Source organism: Schistocerca gregaria, chromosome 5 (genome assembly GCF_023897955.1).
Source record: "Schistocerca gregaria isolate iqSchGreg1 chromosome 5, iqSchGreg1.2, whole genome shotgun sequence".
Lineage (NCBI taxonomy): Eukaryota > Metazoa > Arthropoda > Insecta > Orthoptera > Acrididae > Schistocerca > Schistocerca gregaria.
In genome coordinates, this window is record NC_064924.1 from 513864371 (window position 1) to 513891432 (window position 27062).

Genomic DNA, 27062 nt, shown 5'->3' on the forward strand with positions numbered 1-27062 from the left:
AACAACGTCTCTATTATATATAATTAAAGATTAATATGGAACATGTATAGCAATAAATGTATTATATTCTTTCTTATTTAATCTTTCTTTTCACTAATAAACAAAGAAAGATTAAATAATATAATAAATATATTCTATACAATTATGTAATTTAATATAATATGTTATTAATAAGAATTCTTTTTTATATTAAGTTAATTTATATATTTATTAGTTAAATAATCTAATTATGGATAATTTATATTAATTATATTATTATAATTAATATAATTATTTATATTACTTATAATATTTTATATTTAAATTAATTATTTTATTTATTATATCCAATTATAATAATATTAAATATTAAATTACATATTGTTATATATATTATATTATAATAACCTATTTTAAGCTAAAAACATAAGTAGCTATAATCCTAGGTAAATGAATGTATTATAATAATCAATTAATAATAATAAAATAAATGTATAATTTTTTAAATTTTGTTAAATGTAATATATTAATATAAATTATTTATTATATATATATATATATATATATATATATATATATATATATATATAAAAGAAATAAAAGGAGCAGGATAAATTAATCCTAATTAAACAAAATAATACATAAAAGAATTTCAAAAAAAAACTTTCAATTTATATATTAAATAAATGAAGTGCCTGATTAAAGGGTTACCTTGAAAGGGTAAATAAAGTAAATAAAATTACCTTCATTAAAATTACATAAGATAGAATTAAACTACCTCCTTTAGTATCAAAAGCTAACGTGCATCATACACCTTAATGTAAAAAGGTAAGCTAAACAAGCTAATGGGTTCATACCCCATTTATAGAGGTATCAATCCTCTCCTTTTTAATGACCAACAACTCTACAAAACTTCTCTTCCTATCAACATTAATGATAGGAACGATCCTGTCCATTTCATCAAATTCCTGATTTGGGGTTTGAATAGGACTTGAGATCAACTTACTTTCATTTATTCCACTCCTAACAAGAAATAAAAATATAATAATAAACGAATCATCAATTAAATATTTTATTGTCCAAGCAATAGCATCGACAATACTATTATTTTCAATTTTGCTGATTCAAATAAAATATCCCATAGGATGGGAAACAGAATTTATCCCATCAATAATAATTAGATCTAGATTATTATTAAAGATTGGAGCTGCACCTTTCCATTTCTGATTTCCAGAAGTAATAGGAGCATCAAGATGAAATAATTGTTTAACATTAATAACATGACAAAAAATCGCCCCAATCTTATCCTATTGTATTCAATTAAGAACTTTCATTTGAACAATTATTATCTTAAGAATTATTATTGGGGCAATAGGAGGTTTAAATCAAACATCCCTAGGACAACTTTTAGCATATTCATCAATTAGACACCTAGGTTGAATAATTAGATCATTAACAGTCAGAGAAAACATCTGAGAACTATACTTCATTATTTACTCACTATTAAGATTAATTATAGTTTTATTATTTAAGCAAATAAATTTATTTTTCATAAATCAAATTTATTCAGCCAGAAATATAAAAACCAAAATTAAATTCATAATATTCTTATCTTTACTATCTTTAGGTGGCCTACCACCATTCCTTCGATTCTTACCAAAATGAATTGTAATACAATCGTTAATAGAAAACAATATAACAACTATTATAACTATTATAGTCGTATTAACTACAATTACACTCTACTATTATATACGTATTAGATTCTCAGCTCTAATTATATCATACACAGAAAATTCGTGATCTATAAAGATAAAGTCCCAAAAATCAAGAATCATTCTTCCTATAACAGTAATAATTTCAACAATAGGATTGATTTCAACATCAACCTTACTTTCATTATACTAAGGACTTAAGTTAATCAAACTAATAACCTTCAAAGTTATAATTAAAAGAATAATCTTTTAGGCCTTAGTAAAATTTTACACCTCTAGAATTGCAGTCTAGAATCATAATTGAATATAAGACCTAATATGGTAAGAGAGAAAATATCTCATAAGTAGATTTACAGTCTACCACCTAAAATTCAGCCATCTTACCGCAAAAATTATTATTCTCAACAAACCATAGGGACATTGGTACTTTATACTTCCTATTTGGAGCATGAGCAGGAATAGTAGGAACATCAATAAGAATACTTATTCATGCTGAACTTGGTCAACCCGGATCTCTAATTGGGGATGACCAGATTTATAATGTTATTATTACAGCTCACGCATTCGTAATAATTTTCTTTATAGTAATACCTATTATAATTGGTGGATTTGGTAATTGACTTGTTCCACTAATAATTGGTGCACCAGATATAGCATTTCCACGAATAAATAATATAAGTTTTTGATTACTACCACCTTCATTAACCCTTCTTCTTACATCTTCTATAGTAGATAATGGTGCTGGTACAGGATGAACAGTTTACCCTCCTCTAGCAGGAGCTATTGCACACGGCGGTGCATCTGTAGATCTAGCTATTTTTTCACTGCACTTAGCAGGTGTATCATCTATTCTTGGTGCAGTGAATTTCATTACAACAGCAATTAATATACGATCAGAAAGTATAACTTTAGATCAAACACCTTTATTTGTATGATCTGTAGCTATTACAGCATTACTTCTCCTTCTTTCACTTCCAGTTTTAGCAGGAGCTATTACTATATTATTAACAGACCGAAATTTAAATACATCATTCTTTGACCCTGCTGGAGGGGGTGACCCAATTCTATATCAACATCTATTTTGATTCTTTGGACACCCAGAAGTTTATATTTTAATTCTACCGGAGTTCGGAATTATTTCACACATTGTATGTCAAGAAAGAGGAAAAATTGAATCATTTGGAACATTAGGTATGATTTATGCTATACTATCAATTGGACTAATAGGATTTATTGTATGAGCACATCATATATTTACAGTAGGAATGGATGTTGACACACGAGCATATTTTACATCAGCGACAATAATTATTGCTGTACCTACAGGAATTAAGGTATTTAGATGATTAGCTACATTATATGGAACTAAATTCAAGTTCAATCCACCATTATTATGAGCTCTAGGATTTATTTTCCTATTTACAATTGGTGGATTAACAGGATTAGTATTAGCAAATTCATCACTTGATATTGTATTACATGATACATATTATGTAGTAGCCCACTTTCATTATGTATTATCTATAGGAGCAGTATTTGCAATTATAGGAGGTGTTATTCAATGATATCCACTATTTACAGGATTAACTATAAATAATACATGATTAAAAATCCAATTTACAATTATATTCATTGGAGTAAACTTAACATTCTTTCCCCAACACTTCTTAGGATTAGCAGGAATACCTCGACGATACTCAGACTACCCAGATGCATATACATCATGAAATGTAGTATCAAGAATCGGGTCTACAATTTCTATTGTAGGAATTATTATATTCATTGTAATTATATGAGAAAGAATGGTTACAAACCGAGCAATTATATTTAGAGCTAACATAAGAAGATCAACAGAATGACTACAAAATAACCCTCCTGCAGAACATAGTTACTCAGAATTACCATTAATCTCTAGATTCTAATATGGCAGATTAGTGCAGTAGATTTAAGCTCTATAAATAAAGGTTTGACCTTTTATTAGAAAATATTCATAATGGCAACATGATCAAATTTATCTCTTCAAGATGGAGCTTCACCATTAATGGAGCAACTATCATTCTTTCATGATCATACTATGGTCGTATTATTATTAATTACAGTAATTGTAGGTTATGCCTTAAGTTATATATTATTTATTGCCTATACTAACCGTAATATACTCCATGGACATTTAATTGAAACAATCTGAACAGCTTTACCAGCAATTACATTAATTTTTATTGCCCTTCCATCATTACGACTATTATATTTACTTGATGATTCAGTAGATGCAATAATTACAATTAAAACCATTGGACGACAATGATATTGAAGATATGAATATTCAGACTTTATAGACGTAGAATTTGCCACTTATATAACACCAGAACAAGACTTAGAAAATGATGGATTTCGACTGCTAGATGTAGATAACCGAACAATCCTACCAATAAATACAGAAGTACGAGTATTAACAAGAGCATCAGATGTTCTACACTCATGAGCAGTTCCTGCATTAGGGGTTAAAATTGATGCAACGCCAGGTCGGTTAAATCAAGGAACATTCACAATAAATCGCCCTGGATTATTCTTTGGACAATGCTCAGAAATCTGTGGAGCAATCCACAGATTTATACCAATTGTAATTGAAAGAACTTCAGTAAATTTATTTATTAAGTGATTATCTAAGATAATTTAAGGAGTTAGTTAAAATAAATAACATTAGAGTGTCAATCTAAAGTAACTAAACAAGATTAGTACACCTTGAAATTCATCAGATGACTGAAAGTAAGTAATGGTCTCTTAAACCAAATAATAGTAAATTAACGACTACTTCTGATGGGGAAATTATATCCAAATCCCTCAAATATCCCCTCTTATATGATTCTCACTATTCATCATATTTTCAGCTACACTAATCTTGTTTAATCAAATAAACTTCTTCTCATTTAAGCCTAACCTTATTAAAAGAGCAGAAAAAGGAACAATTGAAATAAAAAACTTAAATTGAAAATGATAACAAATTTATTCTCAACATTTGACCGATCAACTAACATCTTTAATTTATCATTAAATTGAACTAGAACATTTATAGGAGTATTATTAATCCCATCACTATTTTGACTTACACCATCACGAATTAACATTATCTGAAATAAACTAAATTTAACCTTACATAATGAATTTAAAACACTACTTGGACCAAAATCATTTAATGGAACAACATTACTGTTGCCTGACCGCCTATGGAGCGTCTCTTTTCCAGTCGTCCCAGGGCAACGAGACCATTTGGAATTCATGCCAAGCATTTGCTAGAGTCCCTTGGTATGGAGCTTGTAGCACCCCAACTCCAGGGTTTTACCCGCCTGCCTCCCTGGTTGCTCCAGAGGCCCAGCATCCTTTTAGACTTGTCAGAGTACCTGAGGAGCTGCACTCCTGCGTTTGTTTTTACCTCCTTATTTTACGATATTTTAAACCAGCATCCCAACCATGTACCAGTATTTACGGATGGCTCTAAACAGGGGGACTCTGTTGGTTGTGCTGTTGTTTTCCCTGATCGAGTCGTCAAGTTAGGGCTTCCTGCGGCGTTTACCATCTTTTATGCCATATTGTTTGCGATCTTGAGATCATTGGAGCAGATGAGATGTGTTCCCAGTCTTAAGTTTCTCATCTGTTCTGACTCCCTGAGTGCCCTTCAGACCACGCAACACTTGCACGGTCGTCCAGAACATCCATGATGCCCTACTCCACCTGCAACGGCAGGGGAAGGAGGTTTCTTTCTGCTGGGTGCCGGGGCACATGGGTATTAGGGGAAACGAACTGGCGGATTTGGCTGCCAAAGATGCATGTTCCCTCCCTCACGTTGTTTAATGTGCCGTCCCCCTCCATGGTTACCTCCCTTTTGCGTTTTCGTGTTATGCATCAATGGGAAGAGGAGTGGCTGGCAATCAGTGAAAATAAGCTGCGTTTGGTCAAGGCCACCACGCGGCCATGGCGTACGTCCTACCAGTCATGCAGGCGGGATGAGGTTCTCCTCACTCGCCTCTGCATCGGGCACAGTCCTTTAACGCATGGTTCTTTATTCCGGCGGGAGGACCCCCCAATCTGCAGTGCTTGTGGCGTCCAGCTTACTGTCCACCACATTTTACTTGACTATCCTTTATTCTCTGACCAGAGGGTGGTGGTTTCCTTGCCACCGGATTTGCCCTCTATTTTGCAAGACGACGCAACGACTGTGGTTAAGGTCTTACGGTTTTGTGTCCTGTCCAATTTGTTGCCTCGGATTTTAGGGAGAGGATTTTAATGTGCTGCTGGGTGACTGGCTCACCCAGATTTTAGGTAAGGGGTCCGCCAGTCACGATTACCTACTTGTTTCACTTCGATTTCTGTTCTCTTTTCCTTGTGTTTCCTTTCCTTTTTTAGTGCATTTCTTCTCCTCTTGTTTTGCCTCTGTATTTGATGATTTGGAACTGCATCAGGTCTGTGTCTTTTAGCCGTTCTCCTTGTTCACTGTCCGTCTTCGTCCCTTCACCGCATGTGTTCCTGTTTCTATGCGTTTGGGTGCTGATAACGCCCGAAAACCTCAAACCACACACATACACACACACACACACACACACACACACACACACACACACACACACACCTACGCTTACTCTCGAAAGTACGATCACACGGGTTATTACGTGAAATTTTGACTGGACTGTGGACTTTCGTGGGGAGGATGCAGCGTTCAGATGTAGAAGTAACTTTGGATGTGCCCATGGAGTTGTGTTGGGATCCTTGCTGTTCATGAAGTATATTAATGACCTTGCAGACAATATCAATAGTAAAATCAGGCTTTGCGCAGATGATGCAGCTTCTATAATAAAGTTGCTGGATAAACATTGAGTTAGATCTTGACAAGGTTTCAGAATGGAGCAAATATTGGCAACTTTTTCTAAATGTTCAGAAATGTAAAATTTTGCACTTCACGAAACGAAAAAAATGTAGTATCCTATGATTATAATAGCGATAAGTAATTGTTGGAATTGGTCAACTCATACAAATACCTGGGAGTAACACTTTGTAGGGATATGAAATGGAATGGTCACATAGGGTCAGTCGTGGGCAAAGTGGGTGATAGACTTTGCTTTATTGGTAGAATACTGGGGAAGTGCAATCGGCATAGAAAGGAGACTGCTTACAAATCACTTGTGCTACCAGTTCTAGAATGTCGCTCAAGTGTGTAGGATCCATACCAGATAGTACTAGCAGGGGTGTTGAATGTATACCGTATAGAGAAGAGCAGCACAAATGGTTAAGTTTTTGTTTAATCTGTGGGTGAGTGTCACAGAGATATTGAAGAAACTGAACAGGAACGCTCTTGAAGATACACGTTAACAATCCCGAGAAAGTCTATTAACAAAGTTTCAAGAACCGGCTTAAATTGCGGCTCTAGTAATATACTACAATCCCCTACGAATCGCTCACATAGGGATTGAGAAGATAAAATTAGAATAATTATTGCGTACACAGAGGCATTCAAAGAGTAATTCTTCCCGCTCTCCATACGTGAATGGAACAGGGAGAAACCCTAGTAACTTTTACAATGGGACATATCCTCTGCCGTGCACCTTACGGTGATTTGCAGAGTGTAGATGTAGGTGTGGAGCTACTGCATGCATACCTTTTGCACTGAGTTCTGCGCAAACAGATCGTTACGTGCGGACGGGTCTTACTTAGATGTAAAAGTACAATATCCACTGCTGTGAAGGCAGTGAAAATCGATTTATTGCCTATCTTAGTAAACGACGACCCCGTTCCCAACACCAACAACAACTTCAAAACTATATTCCCGGGAAACGTATCCTGGCCATTACTTTCCGTTCCGCCCCGCTCCATTCCATTGAAGGTTTGTGTGAATGTCCGTCATTTGAAAGTCATTGTAGAATGGTTTGACGTTTCGGTAACTGTGAATCGACATTAACGTATTAGGTGTTCAAAACTGACAGTAGTGTTTGCAGTGAATATTTCTGCATTCTCAATCATTAATGTACGTATTAAACGGGTGGTCGTCGTTCTCATAACAACGCACGTGGGCTACTTAATCCTAATAGGAAGGACAGAAATCGCAGAATGATTGCTTCCTCAAGCTCGCTGCAGCTTGCCTCACGTTTGAAAACTCCAATGGACTGGAGATTAATAATATGACTGTAAATAAGAAAACTGATGATGAGAAAACATCCCTTTGGCTCATACATAGGGAAACATGTAGGAAGCCTCACTCGACTACGGAAGAAACAGTTGTATGTCTGCACGGATATATTAATAATCTTGATTGTGTAAAGGAAGAGCCTCGTTGTCGTGATGGAATACAAGCAAACATCAATAAAAAGAACTGTTATATTCTGTGGCAAGAGATAATAAAGTGGAGATTAAATAGTGGTCACGTGCCCTGTTTTTTTTGCGTACTTGCCTTGTGTTTATAAAACAGTGGATGGACATGGCTGATTGTGTGTGGTAGTGGGAGAGTGTGTGTGTCTCAGGAGTGCATTAGTAAAAAATGATGGCCCTCGCAAATGTTACAGCATGAATTCCGAGAAGCGGATATTTCTGAAGTGTAACTGCAGTTACGCACAAACGACTCGTAAGAAAAGGACGCTATTATCCACATAGACATGACTGCAAGAGGAAAACAGTGATACACATTATCATAGTGCCTTCAAACGACGCCAATAACCCCGTAGAAAACAAGATGTTATCCAGTCTGTAGCCGAATTGTGATACAAGAATGAAACTGAAAGTGAGGTTAAGGCAGAGACACTTCCGATGTATCCCATTTCTTCTACTTCTCCTTACTCATTTTTGGTCTGTGGAAACGTTTCAAAATAAACAAAACTCGACGATTGGCGAAAAGAGCGAAACCCGTGTTGGTGTCTGCTGCAACGATACGACTCCACCACAGTTGGTTAACATTAAATTTTCGTCACACGTTGTACGAAATGGTAAGTTTGAATTCAGTTTATTTACTTTAAATTTAATTCTTCGGTGCTTTTCAAAACTGCCCATTACACTACATTAAATGCCACTCACACACTAAAGTTCTACTTAGGCTAATATTTGTTGGATAAAATGAGTATTTTCCGTATATTATAAGTGTACTGTGAATTATATAGGCCTAGTCAAATGGGATCAAACAAAAATCAGTAAATCACTGTGCTTTCCAAGCTACAGTTTCGAATAGAACATACTGTGTCAGTCTGTCATTATGGCAGTGAAAGTTTTTTTTCTGATGTATATCCTTTTAATATTGGAGGAAATTTTCATTAATAGCAGTTGCAGAGTGTTAATAGTTATAAGAGTTGTATGCCCAACTTAACTGCAGGTGAATCGTTTACATCTAATTTGCATTAATTGTTCCTTCAATTTTTGTGTAATCTTACATTAATCACAGTTTTTTAGCAAATTCTCTGCCACTAAACATTGAAAAAACACACTACATGCAGTTCAGAACTTGGAAGGGGCGCCCCACAAGTATATGACTAACATATGACAACAAGCAGAAGAAGTTGACAGTGTTAAATTCTTGGGATTACAACTTGATAATAAATTCAACTGGGAGGAGCACATCACAGAACTGCTGAAGCATCTAAACAAATCTCTATTTGCAATGGAAATTCCGTCAGACAAATGGGATATGAAAATGAAAAAGCTAGCATACTATGCTTATTTTCACTGCATAATGTCATATGATATTATATTTTGGGATAATTCATCAAGCCAAGCTAAAGTTTTCTGGGCACAAAAACGCAATAAGAGTTATATGTGGTGTGAACATGAGAACATTCTGCAGAGGCCCTGTTTTAGGAAAGTACGGATAGTAAGTACTGCTTCCAAATATATTTATTGCTTAGTGAAAATTGTGATTAAAACTATATCACTTTTCAAACCAACAGCTCAGTTCATGGAATCAATACGAGAAATAAGAATAATCTTCACAAGTATTTAAAGTCACTTACTGTTGTACAAAAAGGTGTACATTATTCAGGAACACACATTTTCAATAACTTGCCAGCAGCCATAAAAAGCTTAACAACCAATGAAATTTGGTTTAAGAAGAGACTTAGGGATTTATTGGTGACCAACTCCTACTCCATTGATGAATCTCTCATTAGAACCAACTCCTTTGTGTGTGTGTGTGTGTGTGTGTGTGTGTGTGTGTGTGTGTGTGTGTGTGTGTGTCTCTGTGTGTGTGTGTGTATTATTTTCGATTATTCCCTTTTGAGAGAGTGATTGTACTTTGATTTCTTTGCTTCGCTTCATACGTTCAGTGTGTTCTCTCTTGCATTCTTCTGACCATCTTTTCCCGTTCAGTTCTTTGTATGTTCTTGTTTAAGTGTGTATTTCTTTATGATGTTTTTAAACTGTTCTCTGTTGTTTATGTTGTGTTACGTGAACTCCAGTTCTTTAAAACACACACACACACACACACACACACACACACACACACACACACACACACAAAATACTCTCTACACCATTTCAGTGCAGTAATGTGTTCATCGTAAATAAGTATTGTAGTAATTCTATTATATTTGGTTTACCTTATAAACAAAAAAAAACATTTTTCAACATTTTAAATTCCGCGCATTAATCCCCTATTTGTAAATGAGTGCTGTAAAATGATCATTTCATATAGCTAGCATTTATTAAGAAAAGAGGAAAAAATGACCATCATTACACTTGGCACCTGTAGTAGGTACATTAGCTTATTTGTTTTAATTGTAAATATTTGTGATGTATTATTGTTTTTCGGGCATGTTCTACGTCCTGGAGGACCTCCTGGGTCGTCAGAAGCGTCCGATCCCACGTGTCAGTATTGACCCGTCATGTAACGGTGTTGTCGTGTATGACGACATGATGGCACGGAGTTTGGTTTGTGAGTGTGGCGTGTTTGTAGATGTCGTCATGTTGTGGCTTCTGTGCTCTCTGGTGGTATGTTCAGGATTTTCGTTTGCGTGGTGTATTGGGCTCAGTTTGCTTTTGTTCCTTATCAAGAATTGTTAGAGTGTCGGCTGTGAAGGTTAATTTAGTGTTGTTCGCTGTACATCTTGTGGTAATTTTAGTAAAATTAATCGGTTGTTGTTTTTGTTCAGGAATGGATAGGACGGATAAAATTAACACTGCGCAGGGCAAGGGAAGTGTTCGAACCCAATGTGTGGCTGTGTATGTAGGTTGCTATCGGGAGATGTTTTTGAGCTATATAGGTCAAGGGAAGTGTTTGATCATAATTTATGGGATTGGAAGCTGCTGTTGAGCTATATAGGTCAAAGGAACTGTCAGATTCCAGATGATATTGTGTTTAGTGGTATTTGGGGCGTTTGTGACGTCGGTTTTTTTCGTCGTTTTGTGTGGTTTTGTATGGGGGTGGGTGTCTAAATTTATTTATATTTAGTTTGCCCCCATCCGAAAACACACCATTTTCCATGCTTGCCCCATTAGTGTCATTAGGGTTTTGTGGAAAGTGTGTGTGTGTGTGTGTTTTTCGATGTATTTTCATCCTCATAATGTGTACGTAACGATTTTATATGTGCCAAATTGGAATTGTGGTTTATAGTCGTGTGACGTCATGGGTCAAGGCATACAGGCAGGATCGGACGCTTCTGTATTTCCGACCTCCTCACTATGGATCAGTTGGAATGAAGGTAAATCTAATCTAATCTAAAAAGTGGAGCATGTATTCTCATAAGAGCATTTTTCATGACAACAGGTGGGTTCTCTTTCTGGAGTCTTGAGTGACGAACTCCTTCCTAACCTTCCCCAACTTATCCATATTTCATCTCTGAAGAAGGAATTACAGTTTTAAATCTATCAGTAACATTTAGAATTTTGTCTCCTCAATGTGCTGCCCAGGTGTTGCCTCCTTGCAGATTATAGTTTTCCCATGTGAAAGCGTCATTTGATAAAAATCTAATGTTAACTGAGGTATGTAGGTAAACATAGAAGTGTGTCTGTTAGTATTGCTTAGTTTAAAAGTTGAAAATATCATTAATGGACATTTAAGTGGAGCCATAAAGAATGAGCTGCTAATCCCCAGGAAATTTTTCACCTTTTAACAGACAGACTTGAAAGAGCTAAGGCTGTGCTCAAGCTGGAGGACAGTCTTTATCACACAGTTATTCTTTAGTTAGTTTCATGGGTCATTTGCTCAATAAATTGCAATGAGGTCATTCCATACTAAGTCATCCAGGGACCCTCATGTCACACATGTTTTTGAACATTTATAATTGAATTGTATGCATAAAGATAAGAAAATATTCAAAGTTTCATCAAATTCTAACAAGTTGTCTCTGAGTTTTCACCGTTTAAAGTTTTGGCCACTTGTATTTCCGAGGGCGATTAAGACGTAACTAAAGTGTGTATACTTTTACAGAATTTGAAGCAAAATCGTTAGTTTTGAAACTACAGCCTTGAAATTTTCACTGTTTTATTCTAAATTAAACACAGGAACTGATAGATCTACAAATCTCTGATTGATATGTTCTTTTATATTCAAAAACTGTACTGAAACTCAAAATATTGTTAATTTCAAAATTGTGATGTTGGCGTAGAATAATTTTGGAACCAGCATAAAATTACCTTTCAAATGGTGCAAAAAAATTGGTGGGGTTCAAGTTGTAGTAACGATTTTATAACACATTGAAGTCAAGTTTTGTAATTTACTTTGTAAAATACATGTTTGATACAATAATTAAATATTTGAAGTCAGTAAAACTTTGAAAATACCAGATGAACTCGGATTTTTTGTATTAATAATTTTAAAATAAAAGATACATACATTGAGAATGTTACAAAATAAGTTTACTTACATTTGAATATATGAGTTAGCGATTATTTGTTTTCAAACAAATCCTTTGTACAAAGAGTTTTTGATGACTCTAAAGTTCAATAATTATACAGTTGAAGTATTATACTAAGTTTATGTGAAGCACTATGTACAATAATTACATTTAAATGTCCATTAACGTTTTTTTTTGTTTTATTTACAATAAAGCATTGAAATTGTTTCATCTTTTTATGATTTCCTTTCGGGAATTAGCGTCAGTCTTATACGATCTGCTGAACTGAGGTGCCACCTGAGAAGGAGCTATTACACATAGACGATGGGCTGGTGGAACAGGACACGTCTTCTTTTTGAGGCCAAAAGAAAGTTTCCGCTGGTTTGTGAAGGGGGAATAAAAAGATTGTCATAGTCTCCTTCTTCATTGAAACCCAGAACCATTCCTATCCACCAGTTTTGCTCATAAACACATGCAACGAAAGAATGTAGGTTAGGTTTAGTAGTTGGGATAGTCATAAAAATATTTTGTTTCAACAAAATTTCCGAGTCTGAACTCACTTGTTTGGCTTTAATTTCTTCGCAAGAAGCTTGCTTAAAATAATGGAAACTTCTTGTACCCTGTATTGTTTGACTCATTTGAAATCTGGTTTCAAGCATTTTTCTTTTTCTTTAAAAAGAAAAAAAATATAGTTTTGAGAATAAACTTTTGCAAAAATTGTACATTTGTTCACTGTTTCCTTATTCACTCACTTTGCCTACTGCTCTGCAAGGTTTTTTTGTAACAGTTGTCTTAACTGTGTCCTTGATCCCATCGCATATTGTTTTACCATGACTCTTAGCATGAAACGACCAGCTTGCATTTAATTTAAAATCCTTATAATGAAAACATAAATTTATCATGCTTTTGAAGTTTTTGTACTGAGCACTGCAACCATCTGTAAAATATTCAATTTGGTCAATATCAGGAAAGTTTTGTTTTCTGAAATCTATGGTTTTTCCGTGTACTGAATAAACAAATCGTACGTTATTCTTTAGATCATCTGAAATGAGACATAATTATCTTTTCTTATGGTGGAATCTTCATTTTTAGAAAAAAATATCACTACTGGGTGAACTGAGCAGTTCACGTGGCCTCAGTGGTAGGATTGCACTTCATTTTGCAGAATGAAGTTATAGTTTTCTACAAAATCCATATTTCTTTTCTCTGTTTCATATAAGAGTTTTGAATTTTTGTGATGTAAGAATGATGTATCAGAGACTCAATTTTTTATAGTAAAATCAGTAAACTCCTTGCAAGGTACTAGCATTGTTCGTAAAATCATTGTCTCTTCACTTGAAACCTACTGTGGAAAATTTAATATCTTCATCGTAGTCTTCTTGTATTTCTCTTAGATGTAGCTGCAGTGATTCACTTGTTTTCAGGCACACATCACAATGTCTTAACATACATTCTCTGTTTTGTTTGTAACAAACCAATTTGTTCATCATAGAGTGCATTGATTGTTTATCATGCTGGTTCAGAGTGTTTGCTAAAAGCTCAACGTTTTGGTGGTACAAGCAAACACACACACACACACACACACACACACACACACACACACACACACACACACACACTGTGATTTTCAGGTGAACCAGCAAGCACACACCATTTCAGTCTCAAGGGGGCAAGACTTGGAAAATCCAGTTTGAATATTTGGGTGTTTTTCTTTAAACACAATAACTTAAATAGTCCCTGTAAGTTGCATAAAAGAATTCTTTTCTGCTTGTATTTTATTATGTACTCACTTTGTCTTTAGCACCAGGCAACATGTAAGAAAATCCATCATCTCCATAAAACAGTTGGACATTGTCTATTGTTTCTCGGGAAAGAGTTCTGCCATGTTTGGGTTCTGTCAAAGCCAAAATACCTTCCTTGTATTCAAGCGTTCTGGCTTTTCACACCAAATATTCTGATACATTATATTTTTGTGCTGCTTTTCTGCAAGACCAAGACTTTGGAGTGATTGTTAATATCTGTGTTTTTTCCTGTTTGGGTAAGTTTGTCATGAGTTTTCCCTTTATAGCAGCCACTAAATGGTCAAGATCCTCAGATTTTGTCTTCAGTTCATTACCTTGAATTGTACTGTCAGATTTACTTGAATCGTTGGATTCTTGTAATTTCTAAACAAATGACAACTTTTTAAACCTCGTCTTTTGCCTTTTTAAGCTTTTTTTGTATATTTTTTCTTTGCTTGGCTAGATAATGACAAAAGTTTAAGTGGTGTCGCATCCAGCCCTAAAAGAGCTTCATTTAACTTTTCTCTTTCTACTACTCTTTTTGCATTGGTTAATTGACTCTCATATGCTTCATCATCTCTTTTAAGTAGAGCAATATCTTCATAATCTGAAGTAGGTAGTGCCTCATTCAACAGTTTTCTACATATACTGCATAACAGCTTTTCTGGCACTAAAATAATGTTCTTATTTTCCTTAACATATTTTGCTTTTTCCAGAGTAATTATCCTCAAATTTTTTTCTTTTAAAAGGTACAGGATATTTCTTACATGGATCACAACAGGGTTTTCCGTTCTTTTCAAACTACTTTAAAAAATGACACAAATGATGGGAACAAATATCAACTGTTTCACTGTACTGCTTATTAGTACGCCAAACTAAAATTTCTACTTCTTCTTTGGACAACTTTGCTTTTTGTTAGTGAAGTACTTTCAAATGAAAAATTCAGTAATGAACCTATTCAACACTTAAGATTAGTTTCATCTTTACTTGAACTTGCTCTTATCTCCATGGTAAGAAACACATACACACAAAACAATAGCTTTAAATTAAAATTATAGCTGTGTTTATATAACAATTATTTAACACTAAGTGTGAAACACTTGGCAGTTAACTTGAATGGAGCCAAATGCACATTTATAGACAGTACCTGCAGTACAGGCAGGCTGGGGGGGACATTGGGTGGGGGGGGGGGGGGGAGCCTTTCATGTCCTGACTTGAATTTCATGTCTTGATGGAAGACAGCAGGTAGACTGCGGACTGGTGAGTTTTTCATGTGCATACTTGCATAGTAATAGTGCCTCATCTGAACTTCAAAACACTTATCATGACTCCAAAAATGTTGTATGTTTCTTGACTTTAACTTCAGTTACATAAAAAAATCTTTGTCCTAATTCAAAAATACATAGGAAAAAAATGTACTAATAAATTACTGTTTTAAGGAGCTGATCTTGCAATTTATAGTATTAAAGCCTTTTACTTCTATATAACCTCTGTTATAACCATTTTGAATCTTAAAACAGCCGTTCTATATGTTTTGAATAGATAAAACTTGTTCTGACTTCAATATAAGATAAAATTGTGACAACTCAGAACCCCACCCTTTTTTTAATTTTATTTTTATAACCATTTGAAAGATAATTTTATGCTGTTTTCAAAAATATGTGATTGTATTGGGTTATTTGGAGAGAGATTTTTAGCTATTCATAATTTTCTACTCCTATGTCACAATTTTGAAATTTATAATATATTGAGTTTCAGTACAGTTTTTCATATGATTGAACATTATAAATCAAAATTTTGTAGCTCTGTCAGTTTCAGTGTTTAATTTAGAACAAAACAGTGAAAATTTCAAGGCTCTAGCTTCAAAACTAACTATTTTGCTTCAAATTCTGTAAAAGCATGCATGCTTTAGTTAAGTCTTAATTGTCCTCTGAAATACAATTAACCTAAAACTTTAAACGATGATAACTTGGAAACTACTTGATAAAATTTGACGAAACTTTGGGTACTTTCATATCTTTATACATACATGTCACATATAAATTTTGGAACAAATCCAAAAACCTTGGGTTTTATATCTTCTTTCAGCTGGATGGCTTGGCATGGAAGGAGTCATTTTATACATGGAAGGAGTCATTTTATATCTTGACATCACAGATTATTTTGTAAATGCACCTTTATGCTGATTGTTTACAAACAGATGTGACTTCGTAATTCCTACCCACTGCCTCTTGCACATTACAATAATGGAAATTCATTTCTGGTGTTGTCAAGGAGGAACTTTTTCAGTTTGTTTCCTAATTTTATTTTGCTGTCTGCCAGAGATTGTATATCACTGGATAAATGGTAAAAAATTTTGCTTGCCACATTGTTCACCAAGTTTTGTGCTGTAAAGACACTTTAATGTGACATAATTAATGTCATGTTTTCTTCTGATACTATAAATTATGTACAGCACTATACCTTTTGAACTGTATTGGATTATTCACAACAAACTTTATGAGGTAATAAATATGCTGTGAAGCAACAGTCAGAGCTGACCGGTGTGGCAGTGTGGTTCTAGGCACTTCAATCTGGAACCGCGTGACCGCTACCGTTGCAGGTTCGAATCCTGCCTCGGGCATGGATGTGTGTGATGTCCTTAGGTTAGTTAGGTTTAAATAGTTCTAAGTTCTAGGGGACTGATGACCACAGATGTTAAACCCGTAGTGCTCAGAGCCAAGTAGCAGTCAGAATACCTACCTCTTTAAACTGATGTCTACTAAATGATCATGGCTGGGCATTAGTAGTTTCATCACTGTTTTTTAGGTGTATGAAGAAAGTGTCAGGTTTGTTCCTTGTGGTCTTAATAATTGAAGGTGATCCTACCAGTATGTTTACTCTCTATTAGAATCATTCAGAAGTGTTGAATTTGCTTATGCAGCACTAGTCATATTTTTAAAAAATTTTATTTTAGCGTCAAGGTGGTGTGTTTCTGGTGGTATTTTTTTGTCTTCTCACTATACTTTTTTAAGGAACACTACCTCATGTTGCATTTGCTGTGATGATTATTATCAGGCCTACTGTTTATAACAGCACGTGAAATTGCTCAGTCCCTGTGGCCCCCCCCCCCCTGTTTTCCCTATTTTTTCACTGGTATTGTGCTATAAAGTGTCTATTGAGGAAAAATTGAAATTGTTGCAGTTTTGTTTTCTTTGAGCAGGTACCACAGTCATACATATTGGCTAATAGTGTAAAATAAGTAGCCTAATAATTAAAGTTGAATGTGGAAAGTAGTTGTTGTTATTATCTTCAGCCTAAAGACTAATTTGATGTAGCCCTCCATGATGCTCTATCCTGTGAGCGCCTCTTCATCTCTGAATGACTCCTACAACCTACATCTTTCTGAATCTGCTTACAGTATTTGTCTCTTGGTCTCCCTCGAGGATTTATCATCCGTGGTTCACTTCCGTACATGGCTACACTCAAGACAAATGCCTTCTGAAAATACTCCCTGACACTTAAATCTATATTTGAAATTAACCTATTTCTCTTCTTCAGAAATGCTTTACTTGCCACTGCTAGTTTACATTTTACATCCTCTGTACAATGACCATCATCAGTATTTTGCTGCCCAAATAGCAAAACTCAACTACTACTTTAAGTGGTTTGTTTCCTAATCTGATTCCCTTAGCATCAACTGATCCAATAGACTACATTCCATTATAATTGTTTTGTTTTTGTTAATGTTTGTCTTACACCCCCCTTTCAAGACATGTCCATTTTCCAAGCAACTGCTCTTCCAAGTCTTTTGCAGTCTCTGACAGAATCACAATGTCACCAGCAAACCTCAAAGTTTTTATTTATTCTCCCTGAATTTTAATTCCTACTCCAAATTTGTCTTTGGTTTCCATTATTGCTTGTTCAATGTACATCTTGATTAACATCAGGGATAGGCTCCAACCCTGTCTCACTCCCTTCTGAACCATTGCTTCCCTTTCATACCCTTCAACCTTTATAACTGCTGCCTGTGTTATGTACAAGTTGTAAATAGCTCTTTGCTCCCTGTGCTTTACTTCTGCTACCTTCAGAACTTCAAAGAGAGTGTTCCAGTCAACATTGTCTAACTCTTTCTCGAAGTCTGCAAGTGCTATAAATATAGGTTTGTAGGAAGAAAAGTGGCTACTCACCATATTGTGGAGATGCGTATTACATTCCATCCTGGATTTTCCATTGTTTGATAAATGTAGGTCTGCATTTCCTTCACCTTTCTTCTAAGATAAGTTGTAGGGCAAGTGCTGCCTCGTGTGTTCTTACATTTCTGCAGTATCCAGACTGGTCATGCATGAGGTCAGCCTCTAGCTGTTTTTCCATTCTGCAGTAAAGAATTCATGTTATTATTTTGCGGCCATGACTTATTAAACTGATAGTTCAGTCATTTTCACACCTGTCAGCAGTTGCTTTCTTTGGAATGGGAATTACTACATTCTTCTTGAACTCTGACAGTATTCCACCTGTCTGGTACATCTTGCAGACCAGATGGAAGAGTTTCGTCATGGCTGGCTCTCCCAAGGCTGATGGAATATTGTCTGCCCAGAGGCCTTGTTTTAACTTGGGTCTTTTAGAGCTTTGTCAGATTCTTCTGTCAGTATCATATCTCCCATCTCATGTTCTTCAATGTCCACTTCCCTTTCTATAATTTTGCTTTCAAGTTCATCTTCTTTGTGTACATCCTCTGTATATTCCTTTCACCTTTCAGCTTCCCTTTCTTTGCTTTGGACTGGTTTTCCATCTGAGCCCTTGATATTCATACAGCAGTCTCCCTTTTTCCCAAAGGTCTCTAATTAGTTTTTGTACAGGTGGTAACTATTTGACCTCTAGCCATTTCTGCTTAGCCATTTTGCTCTTCCTGTCAGTCTCATTATTTAAATGTTTGTTTTCTCTTTCATCTGCTTCATTTGCTCCATTTTAAAATTTTCTCCTTTCATCAGTTTAATTCAGTACCTCTTGAGTTATCTAAGGATTTCTATTAGGCCTTGTATTTTTACTTATTTGATCCTCTGTTGCCTTCACTATTTTATTTGTTAAAGATACCCATTCATCTTCTAAGTATTCCTTTCCCCTGTTCTAATGAACTGTTGCCTAATGCTCCCTAAACTCCCAACAACCTCTGCTTCTTTCAACTTATCCAACTCTTATCTCCTAAATTCCAAATTCCACCCCCCCCCTCCCCTCCCCTCTCGGTTTTAGTCTACACTTCATAACCAATAAAATGTATTCAAAGTCCACATCTGCCCCTAGAAATGTCTCATTTTAAAATCTGGTTCCCAAATCTCTGTCTGACCATTGTACAGGGTGTTCCTGTGAGATAGTGCAAAAATGCAACAGAATGTAGAGAATGCTCCACCGGACAATTTGAGGTAGGGAACTCGGGATCGGAGAAGCCAGCATAAAGAGACACAGAAGTAAACTTGTCTACTGCTTTGTCTAACACTACTGTTTTCCAGCTTATTTACAATTAATATGCATACAAGCTTACACATACTGTGCTGTTTATTTACAAGTGCATCTTTTATTTCCTGCAAGGAAACAAGAAGAGTGTGAGTCTGAGTCTGATTACCAGGAATCCATGATGCAGATTTTGTTTACTTTACTCGCCCATAAGGTGGCTCTGTTGTATTGCATTTACATTGTCCCATGACATTGTGTGTTGTGAATCAACAACTGATCCATTCATTACTCACTACTATTCAGAGACATACACTACAATACGATGGGGCAGTACCACTGCAGTTTGTCATAACTCACTGACATGCACCTATGTATGGTGAAGTACATTTGCAATGTTCTTGCTGCTGAAAGGCTGTTCACGGAAAAATTCCCTAACAGGCATCATATGTCGTGACGAGTGTTTATTCCTTTTAATCGACGAATGCAGGACCTGGCAACAGGCCGACCACTCGCACACCCGATTTTGAAGAGGAGGTGATGGAACATTTTGCATTGGACCCCATTACAAATATTAGTCGTATTGCATGTGAAATGGGCACTGCACATACTGGCATGCAGCGATACGGTACGAACAGCAGTTACTCCCACATCATCCATGAGTCCATGCAATGATTGTGACTGACTTTGCATCTAGGGTTGCTTTGTGTCAGTGGTTGCTCCAACAATGGATTGGATCAACCAGATTTCCTCCAAATCGTGCTGTTTACTGATGAGGTCTCATTTATCATGATGGTGTTTCAAGCAGCAGGAACAACCATATGTGGGATGAGTCACATTATCAAGTACGTTTTGCTGTGAATATCTGAGCCGGCATTCTACATCTACATGGTTACTCTGAAATTCACACTTAACTGCCTCGTAGAGGGTTCATCGAACCATTTTCATACTACTACTCTACCAATCCACTCTCAAATGGCGCATGGGAAAAAGGAACCCCTAAATCTTTCCGATTGAGCTTTGAGTTCTCTTATTTTATTATGATGATCATTTCTCCCTACGTAGGTGGGTGTCAACAAAATATTTTCACATTCGGAAGAGAAAGTTGGTGATTGAAATTTCGTAAATAGATCTCGCCGCAAAGAAAACCGCCTTTGTTTTAGTGACTGCCACCCCAACTCATGTACTATATCTGTGACACTCTCACTCCTATTGTGCGATAACACAAAACGAGCTGCCCTTCTTTGTACTTTTTTATTGTCCTCCGTCAATCCTACCTGGTAAGGATCCCACACCGCGCAGCAATATTCCAACAGAGGATCGACAAGAGTAATGTAGGCTGTCTCTTTAGTGGGCTTGTCGCATCTTCTAAGTGTTCTGCCAACAAAGTGCAGTCTTTGTTTCGTCTTCCCCACAATATTTTCTATGTGGTCTTTCCAATTTAAGTTGCTCGTAATTGTAATTCCTAGATATTTAGCTGAACTGACAGCCCTTAGATTGTGCGCTTTATCGTATACCCAAAATTTATCGGATTTCTTTTAGTATCCATTCGGATGACATTACACTTTTCTTTGTTTAGTGCCAATTGCCACATTTCGCACCATACAGAAATTCTCTCTACATCATTTTGTAATTGGAATTGATCGTCTGATGATTTTACCAGACGGTAAATTATAGTGTCATCTGTAAACAATCTACAGGGGCTGCTCATATTATCACCTAGATCATTTATGTAAATCGGGAACAGCAGAGGTCCTATGACACTACCTTGCGGAACACCAGATATCACTTCTGTTCTACTCGATGATTTACCATCTATCACTACGAATTGTGACCTCTGTGAGAGGAAATCACGAATCCAGTCTCACAACTGAGACGATACTCCATATGCATGCAATTTGATTAATAGTCGCTTGCGAGAAACGATATCAAAAGCCTTCTGGAAATCTAGGAACATGGAATCGATCTGAGATTCCTTGTCGACAGTACTCATTACTTCATGGGAATAAAGAGCTAGCTTTGGTGCACAAGAACAATATTTTCTGAATCTGTGTTGGTTGTGTATCAATAAGTCATTTTCTTCAAAGTGATTCATAATGTTTGAGTACAGTATGTGCTCCAAAATCGTACTGCAAATTGAGGCCGGTGATATGGGTCTGTAATTCAATGGGTTACTCCTGTTTCCTTTATTGAATATTGGTGTGACCTGTGTTGCTTTCCAGTCTTTAGGAACAGATCTTTCGTCAAGTGAACTGTTGTATATGATTGCTAAGAAAGTCGCTATTGTGTCTGCATGCTCTGAAACGAACCTGATTGGTACCATCTCGACCGGAAGACTTGCCTTTCCTAAGTGATTTGAGTTGTTTTGCAACACCTAAGATATCTACTTTCATGTCACTCATGCTAACAGCTGTTCTGAGGTTTTAGCATTGTAGCCATCAGTGTCATTGGGCCATATCTTCTACATGGCCATCTGAATGGTCATCTGTACTTAAGGTTCATGCAGAGTGCTCTATATGCGTAGTTGGAAAACGTACCCTTGGCTGTTCATGAGGGGATGTGGATACAACATGATGGTGCACCACCTCACTTCAGTGTGGATGCCCTCAATCATCTCAGTGTTGTATTCCCTGGTCATTGGATTGGAAGGATAGGTCCTACTCTATGTCCCTGCAAGATCATCTGACCTAAATCCCCTTGATTATTTCCTATGGTTATATGTAAAGCCACCTGTGTATGAGGCCCCAGTAGATACAGAGATGGAATTAGTTTTCAGAATTGTGGCTGCCTGTGATGTAATACAAAACACAACAGGGATATTTGTCAGTGTGTGTCAGAATATTGTTCACCAGTGTCATGCTTGTATTGAGGTTGATGGTCATCAGTTTCAGCATATTTTGTAAGATGTAGTACAAATGGTATGTTCCTTGTGTCATTGATGATATTTACAGTTAACTGTAACTAATGTAGATAAAAAGTTACACACTAATGTGATTTTATTCGTATTATCACCTTAAATGGGCTTCCCAACCCCTGGTTCTCTACCTCAAATTGTTCAGTGGAGTATTCTCAATGTCCTTTTAAATTTTTGTTTGCTCTTACTGAAACACCCTGTATACTCAGTCTGAAACCTTCCAATGTCTCCAGGTCCCTTCCACATAACATCTTCTTTTATGATTCTTAACCCATGTGTAAGTGATAATTGAATTATGTTCTGTGCAAAACTCTACCAGTCGGCTTCCTCTTTCAATCCTTTCCCTCAGTCCATCTTCAGCTAGCCTACTATTTTGCCTTCTCTTCCTTTTCTTTCTATTGATTTCCTGTCCTCACTCACAGTTAAACTTTCCTCTCCTTTAACTATTTGAATAATTTCTTTTATTTCATCATACATTTCTCCAATCTCATCATCATCTGCGGGGCTGGTTGGCATGTAAACACGTAGCTACAATGGTAGGAATAGGCTCCATGTCTGTCTAGGCTGTAATAAAGTGCTTACTATACTGTCCATAGTAGCTTACCCAAATTCCTATTTTCTTATTAATTATTAAACCCACTCCTGCATTACCCCTGTTGACCATGTGTTTATAATCCCGTATTCACCAGACCAGAAGTCTTGTTCTTCCTGCCACTGAACTTCACTAATTTCCACTATATCTAACTTCAGCCTATCCATTTCCCTGTTTAAATTTTCTAACCTGCCTGTCCAATTAAGGGGTCTAACATTCCACACTCCAATCTGCACAATATCAGTTTTGTTTCTCCGAAAATAATCCGTTTTTGACAGTATAATACCATTGGATAGATAAAAAGTCTACTCACCAAGCGGCAGCAGGGGAACACAGTATAAAAAAGATTTTACTTACTCAAGCTTTTCTAACCATTGGCTCATTTTTCGAACATATGGTGTGAAGGGGAAGGAAGAGTAATGAAGGGAAATGAACCGGAGAAGTTTAAGAAAAGGGGTAGAGTCCAGAAAGTTACCCGGCACCCCATGTCAGCTGAGACTTATCGGATGGGATGGGATAACAACCTAACAACATCCTCCTGAGTAGTCTCTACTCGAAGATCTGAATAGGGACTCTGTTACCTCTGGAATATTTTACCCAGGAGGATGCCAACATTATTTGACCATAAAGTAGAGCTGATGTCCTTGGTAAAAATTATGGCTGTAGTTTCTCCTTGCTTTTAGTCATTCACAGTACCAGCACAACATGGCTGTTTTGGTTGATGTTACAAGGCCAGATCAGTAATCATCCAGACTGCTGCTCCTGCAACTACTGTAAAGTCTGCTGCACCTCTGCAGGAATCACACAATTGTCTGGCCTCTCAACAGATTCTCCTTCATTGTGGTTGCACCTATGGCATGAGTATCTGTATCATTGAGGCATGCAAGCCACCCCGCTGGCAGCAAGATCCATGGCTCATGGGACTTATTACTTCACAAGCAAAGTCCAACTGTTGTGCATATTTATCTTTGGAAACTGCTACAAGTTTCTTATTCTGTTTGCATTTCATACACTCTCTGTCAGTGTTTGTGCCAAATTCCACCGAGGTTCAGAGTCCATTGTAATCTGTAGGTTCCATATAAATGACTGAGCATGTCAGTTCGGCGGTAGAGTGAAGCAAGGACATACTGCCTCCAATACTACCTTGGCTAGGTAAGCACTGTGGCATTCAAACCAACTTTTGGTTGGTGACAGCTTCACATTCTTACATAGACGTGTAACATTAAAAAAACTTTCATTTTTTGGTAAAAGTTACAGAATGTGCAACCTCTTCCTCCCTTGCTCTTCCTTGCAGTTTTGCTGTTCATGTATGATACCTGTGTATAATATGCATCAAAAGACTTGTCAATGACTTGTTCATTACTTAAAATATGTTTACTGAAACTATTTTGTGCAACAATTTTTTTAAAGATGAAAAGCATGTTAAATATGTCAAAGTGCATTTAACCATGGAACCGACATAAACATTAGGCTATGATATAGGTCAGTATTTTAGCAAACCTTTTTTGGTGTTCACATTCATTGACTTAACCAATTCACAATGAAATATGAAATTATCACCTTTCGACCTAACTTAGACATCAGGCTATACCACTCATCAGTCTGTCAGCAAAAACCAAGATTTTGGGGGGAATATCCTAGTCACACTGAAGTCCATTTTAAGTTGTGTTAAGCAATGTGTAATGTTCTTTTGTTCACAGAATACATTGTGGCATTTGATGGTTACTACAAGACAACTACAAGAGAAAAATTCATAGCTGCTGCACTGAATAATTCTGGTATTGAAAACTGGAAGATACTGCCTCGAAACAACCCAGCAAGTGATTTCCCTAGTGATTTTGATGTAGTATTGGTAAGTGTGTGAATTAATATTGAGTATATGAAATGTTAGCATTAACCATTTAGGCTAGATTAAACACATCATATTAAACACGTCATTTTCTTGTAATGTATTCTACTATTCAAAAGTTGGTGGTTCTAATTCTTTCTTACTAGGAATTACATTAGTTTGCATTTTTGAAAAAAACACAGGTTTTAGATGGTTCAGAATTCAAGAGGTCGGCAGGAGAAAGTGTTAACCTTCAATTTAGTAAGGATTAAGCTGATGGCATCTGTAGTGTTCCTGAATTCACCACATTTTGGTGATCAGTAGTTCCACATGCACCACTGAAAAGAACTGCTTGCTAAATGAACTGTTTTGTCTTATTGCATCTACATTCTTGTCTTTTATTGCATCTACAGTCTTGTCTTTGAATGTAACAAAACGTATAACATGCAGAGTCTCAAAATATGCTCTTTTGTATTAGTGCCTTCTGGTATAGGAGAATGTTTAGTATGAGTCATTCATTTTGACAAGAGACATAGGAAATATGCGACAAACACTGTAAACAATATGGCAACGATAACATGATGTTATTGGTGATATTTTTTCAAACAGTTAAGCTACCGATCAGTCTGTCAGCATAAGCAGTTTTTTCCCTCATATTTGTTGGCTTTGCCAACTAACAACAAAACTGTGAATATATGCACATAAAGGTGATTTGACAGTAACCATTAACATTACCTAATTGGCCAAAGCTGATGACTGTCATTGAACTTCCCTCTTGATACACACCTTGTTCCACTGGTCCCTTCAGTTGCTGTAGGCATTTGCTTTTAGTGCAGTATAATTATTTATGTTGATACAATTTCAATGTGGTGCAGAGTGTGGTGACTTGCTTTTAATATCCAGAAATGTAAATTTGTGCTCTTCACGAAATGCAGAAATTGTCATTTGAGTACAACATCAGTGAGTCCCAATCATGATTAGTCACCTCTTATGAATAACAGTGTTTAACAATTTTTGGGGATGAGTGGAATGATTACATAGATTCAGTTTTAGGATAACAGGTGACAGACTTTCGTTCAATGGTGGAATACAGGGAAGTAGCAATCAGTCTGCTAGGAGATTGCTTACAAAACTCTCGCATAAGCAGTCCTACAATATTGCTCAAGTTTGCAGGACTCGCCGACTAGGACTAACTGGTAATGTTTAACATATATGAAGAAACAGCACAAATGGTGAATAGTTTCTCACCCATGGCACAGTGTGTTGGAAATTATATATAAATTGAAGGTGGAGAAGGAACGAAAGGAAAGGAAAGGAAAGGAAAGGAAAGGAAAGGGATTGCCGCTGTCTGCTTTATCAGGAAATTATATGAAATCAATGACCCTGAATGAAAGTGTGTAGTGCATCAGAATTCAAACCTGGGATCTCCTGCTTACTGAGCAGGTACATTAACCACTGCGCCATCCATGAAGCAGCATTATCGCAACTGCGTGGACTATCTCAGCACACCTCATGGCCTGTTCACATTCCCATCGAGCTCCACATATCTGCAGTCCATGCCCATTTCCTCCATGAAGAAGGTGGATCCATTGCTGAGCTAGGTGAATTAATTATGTGAATGCAAGGTGCCTGTTCTTTCGGATATGTCTGCCTTCTTCAGTGTGGATGCAAAAATACGTCTGACCTCTAGTGGGAAACTCAGAGTAGCGAACATGGAGGAAATAGACAGGGACTGCAGGAAGGTGCTGCTTGATGGGAGTGTAAATCGGCCGTGAGATCTCCTGAAATAGTCTGTGCAGTAGTGATAACGTTGAGTCCTGGATGGTGTGGTGGTTAATGTGCCTTCCTAGTAAGCAGGAGACCCCAGGTTTGAATCCTAGTCTGGTCACATTTTTGTTCCTTGCTGCTGATTGTGTGTAATGTCCCGATGCAGCTGACAGCAGTGATCCCCCTCCCTTTCCTTTCTTTCCCTCTCCACTTTCAATTTACATATAATGTATCACAGCTGTGGATTGTGTGTGGTGTCT

At 36.4% G+C, this 27062-nt stretch overlaps 1 protein-coding gene across 4 annotated transcripts in view; it reads left to right on the forward strand.

Moving 5' to 3' along the window:
* Nucleotides 1–7361: 7361 nt before the first annotated feature.
* The window catches only part of LOC126272877 (membrane-bound transcription factor site-1 protease-like), a 129684-nt gene continuing 109983 nt past the window's right edge, over nt 7362–27062 (forward strand). For 3 of the 4 annotated variants that reach the window (XM_049976103.1, XM_049976105.1, XM_049976104.1), the window contains exons 1-2: nt 7631–8659; nt 24908–25059. In XM_049976103.1, coding sequence (XP_049832060.1) covers nt 8446–8659; nt 24908–25059 — 366 coding nt within the window. In that variant the 5' untranslated portion in view covers nt 7631–8445. Of the gene's footprint in view, nt 8660–24907; nt 25060–27062 lie in introns of all 4 variants that reach the window. The other variant, XM_049976102.1, reaches the window with a different exon arrangement.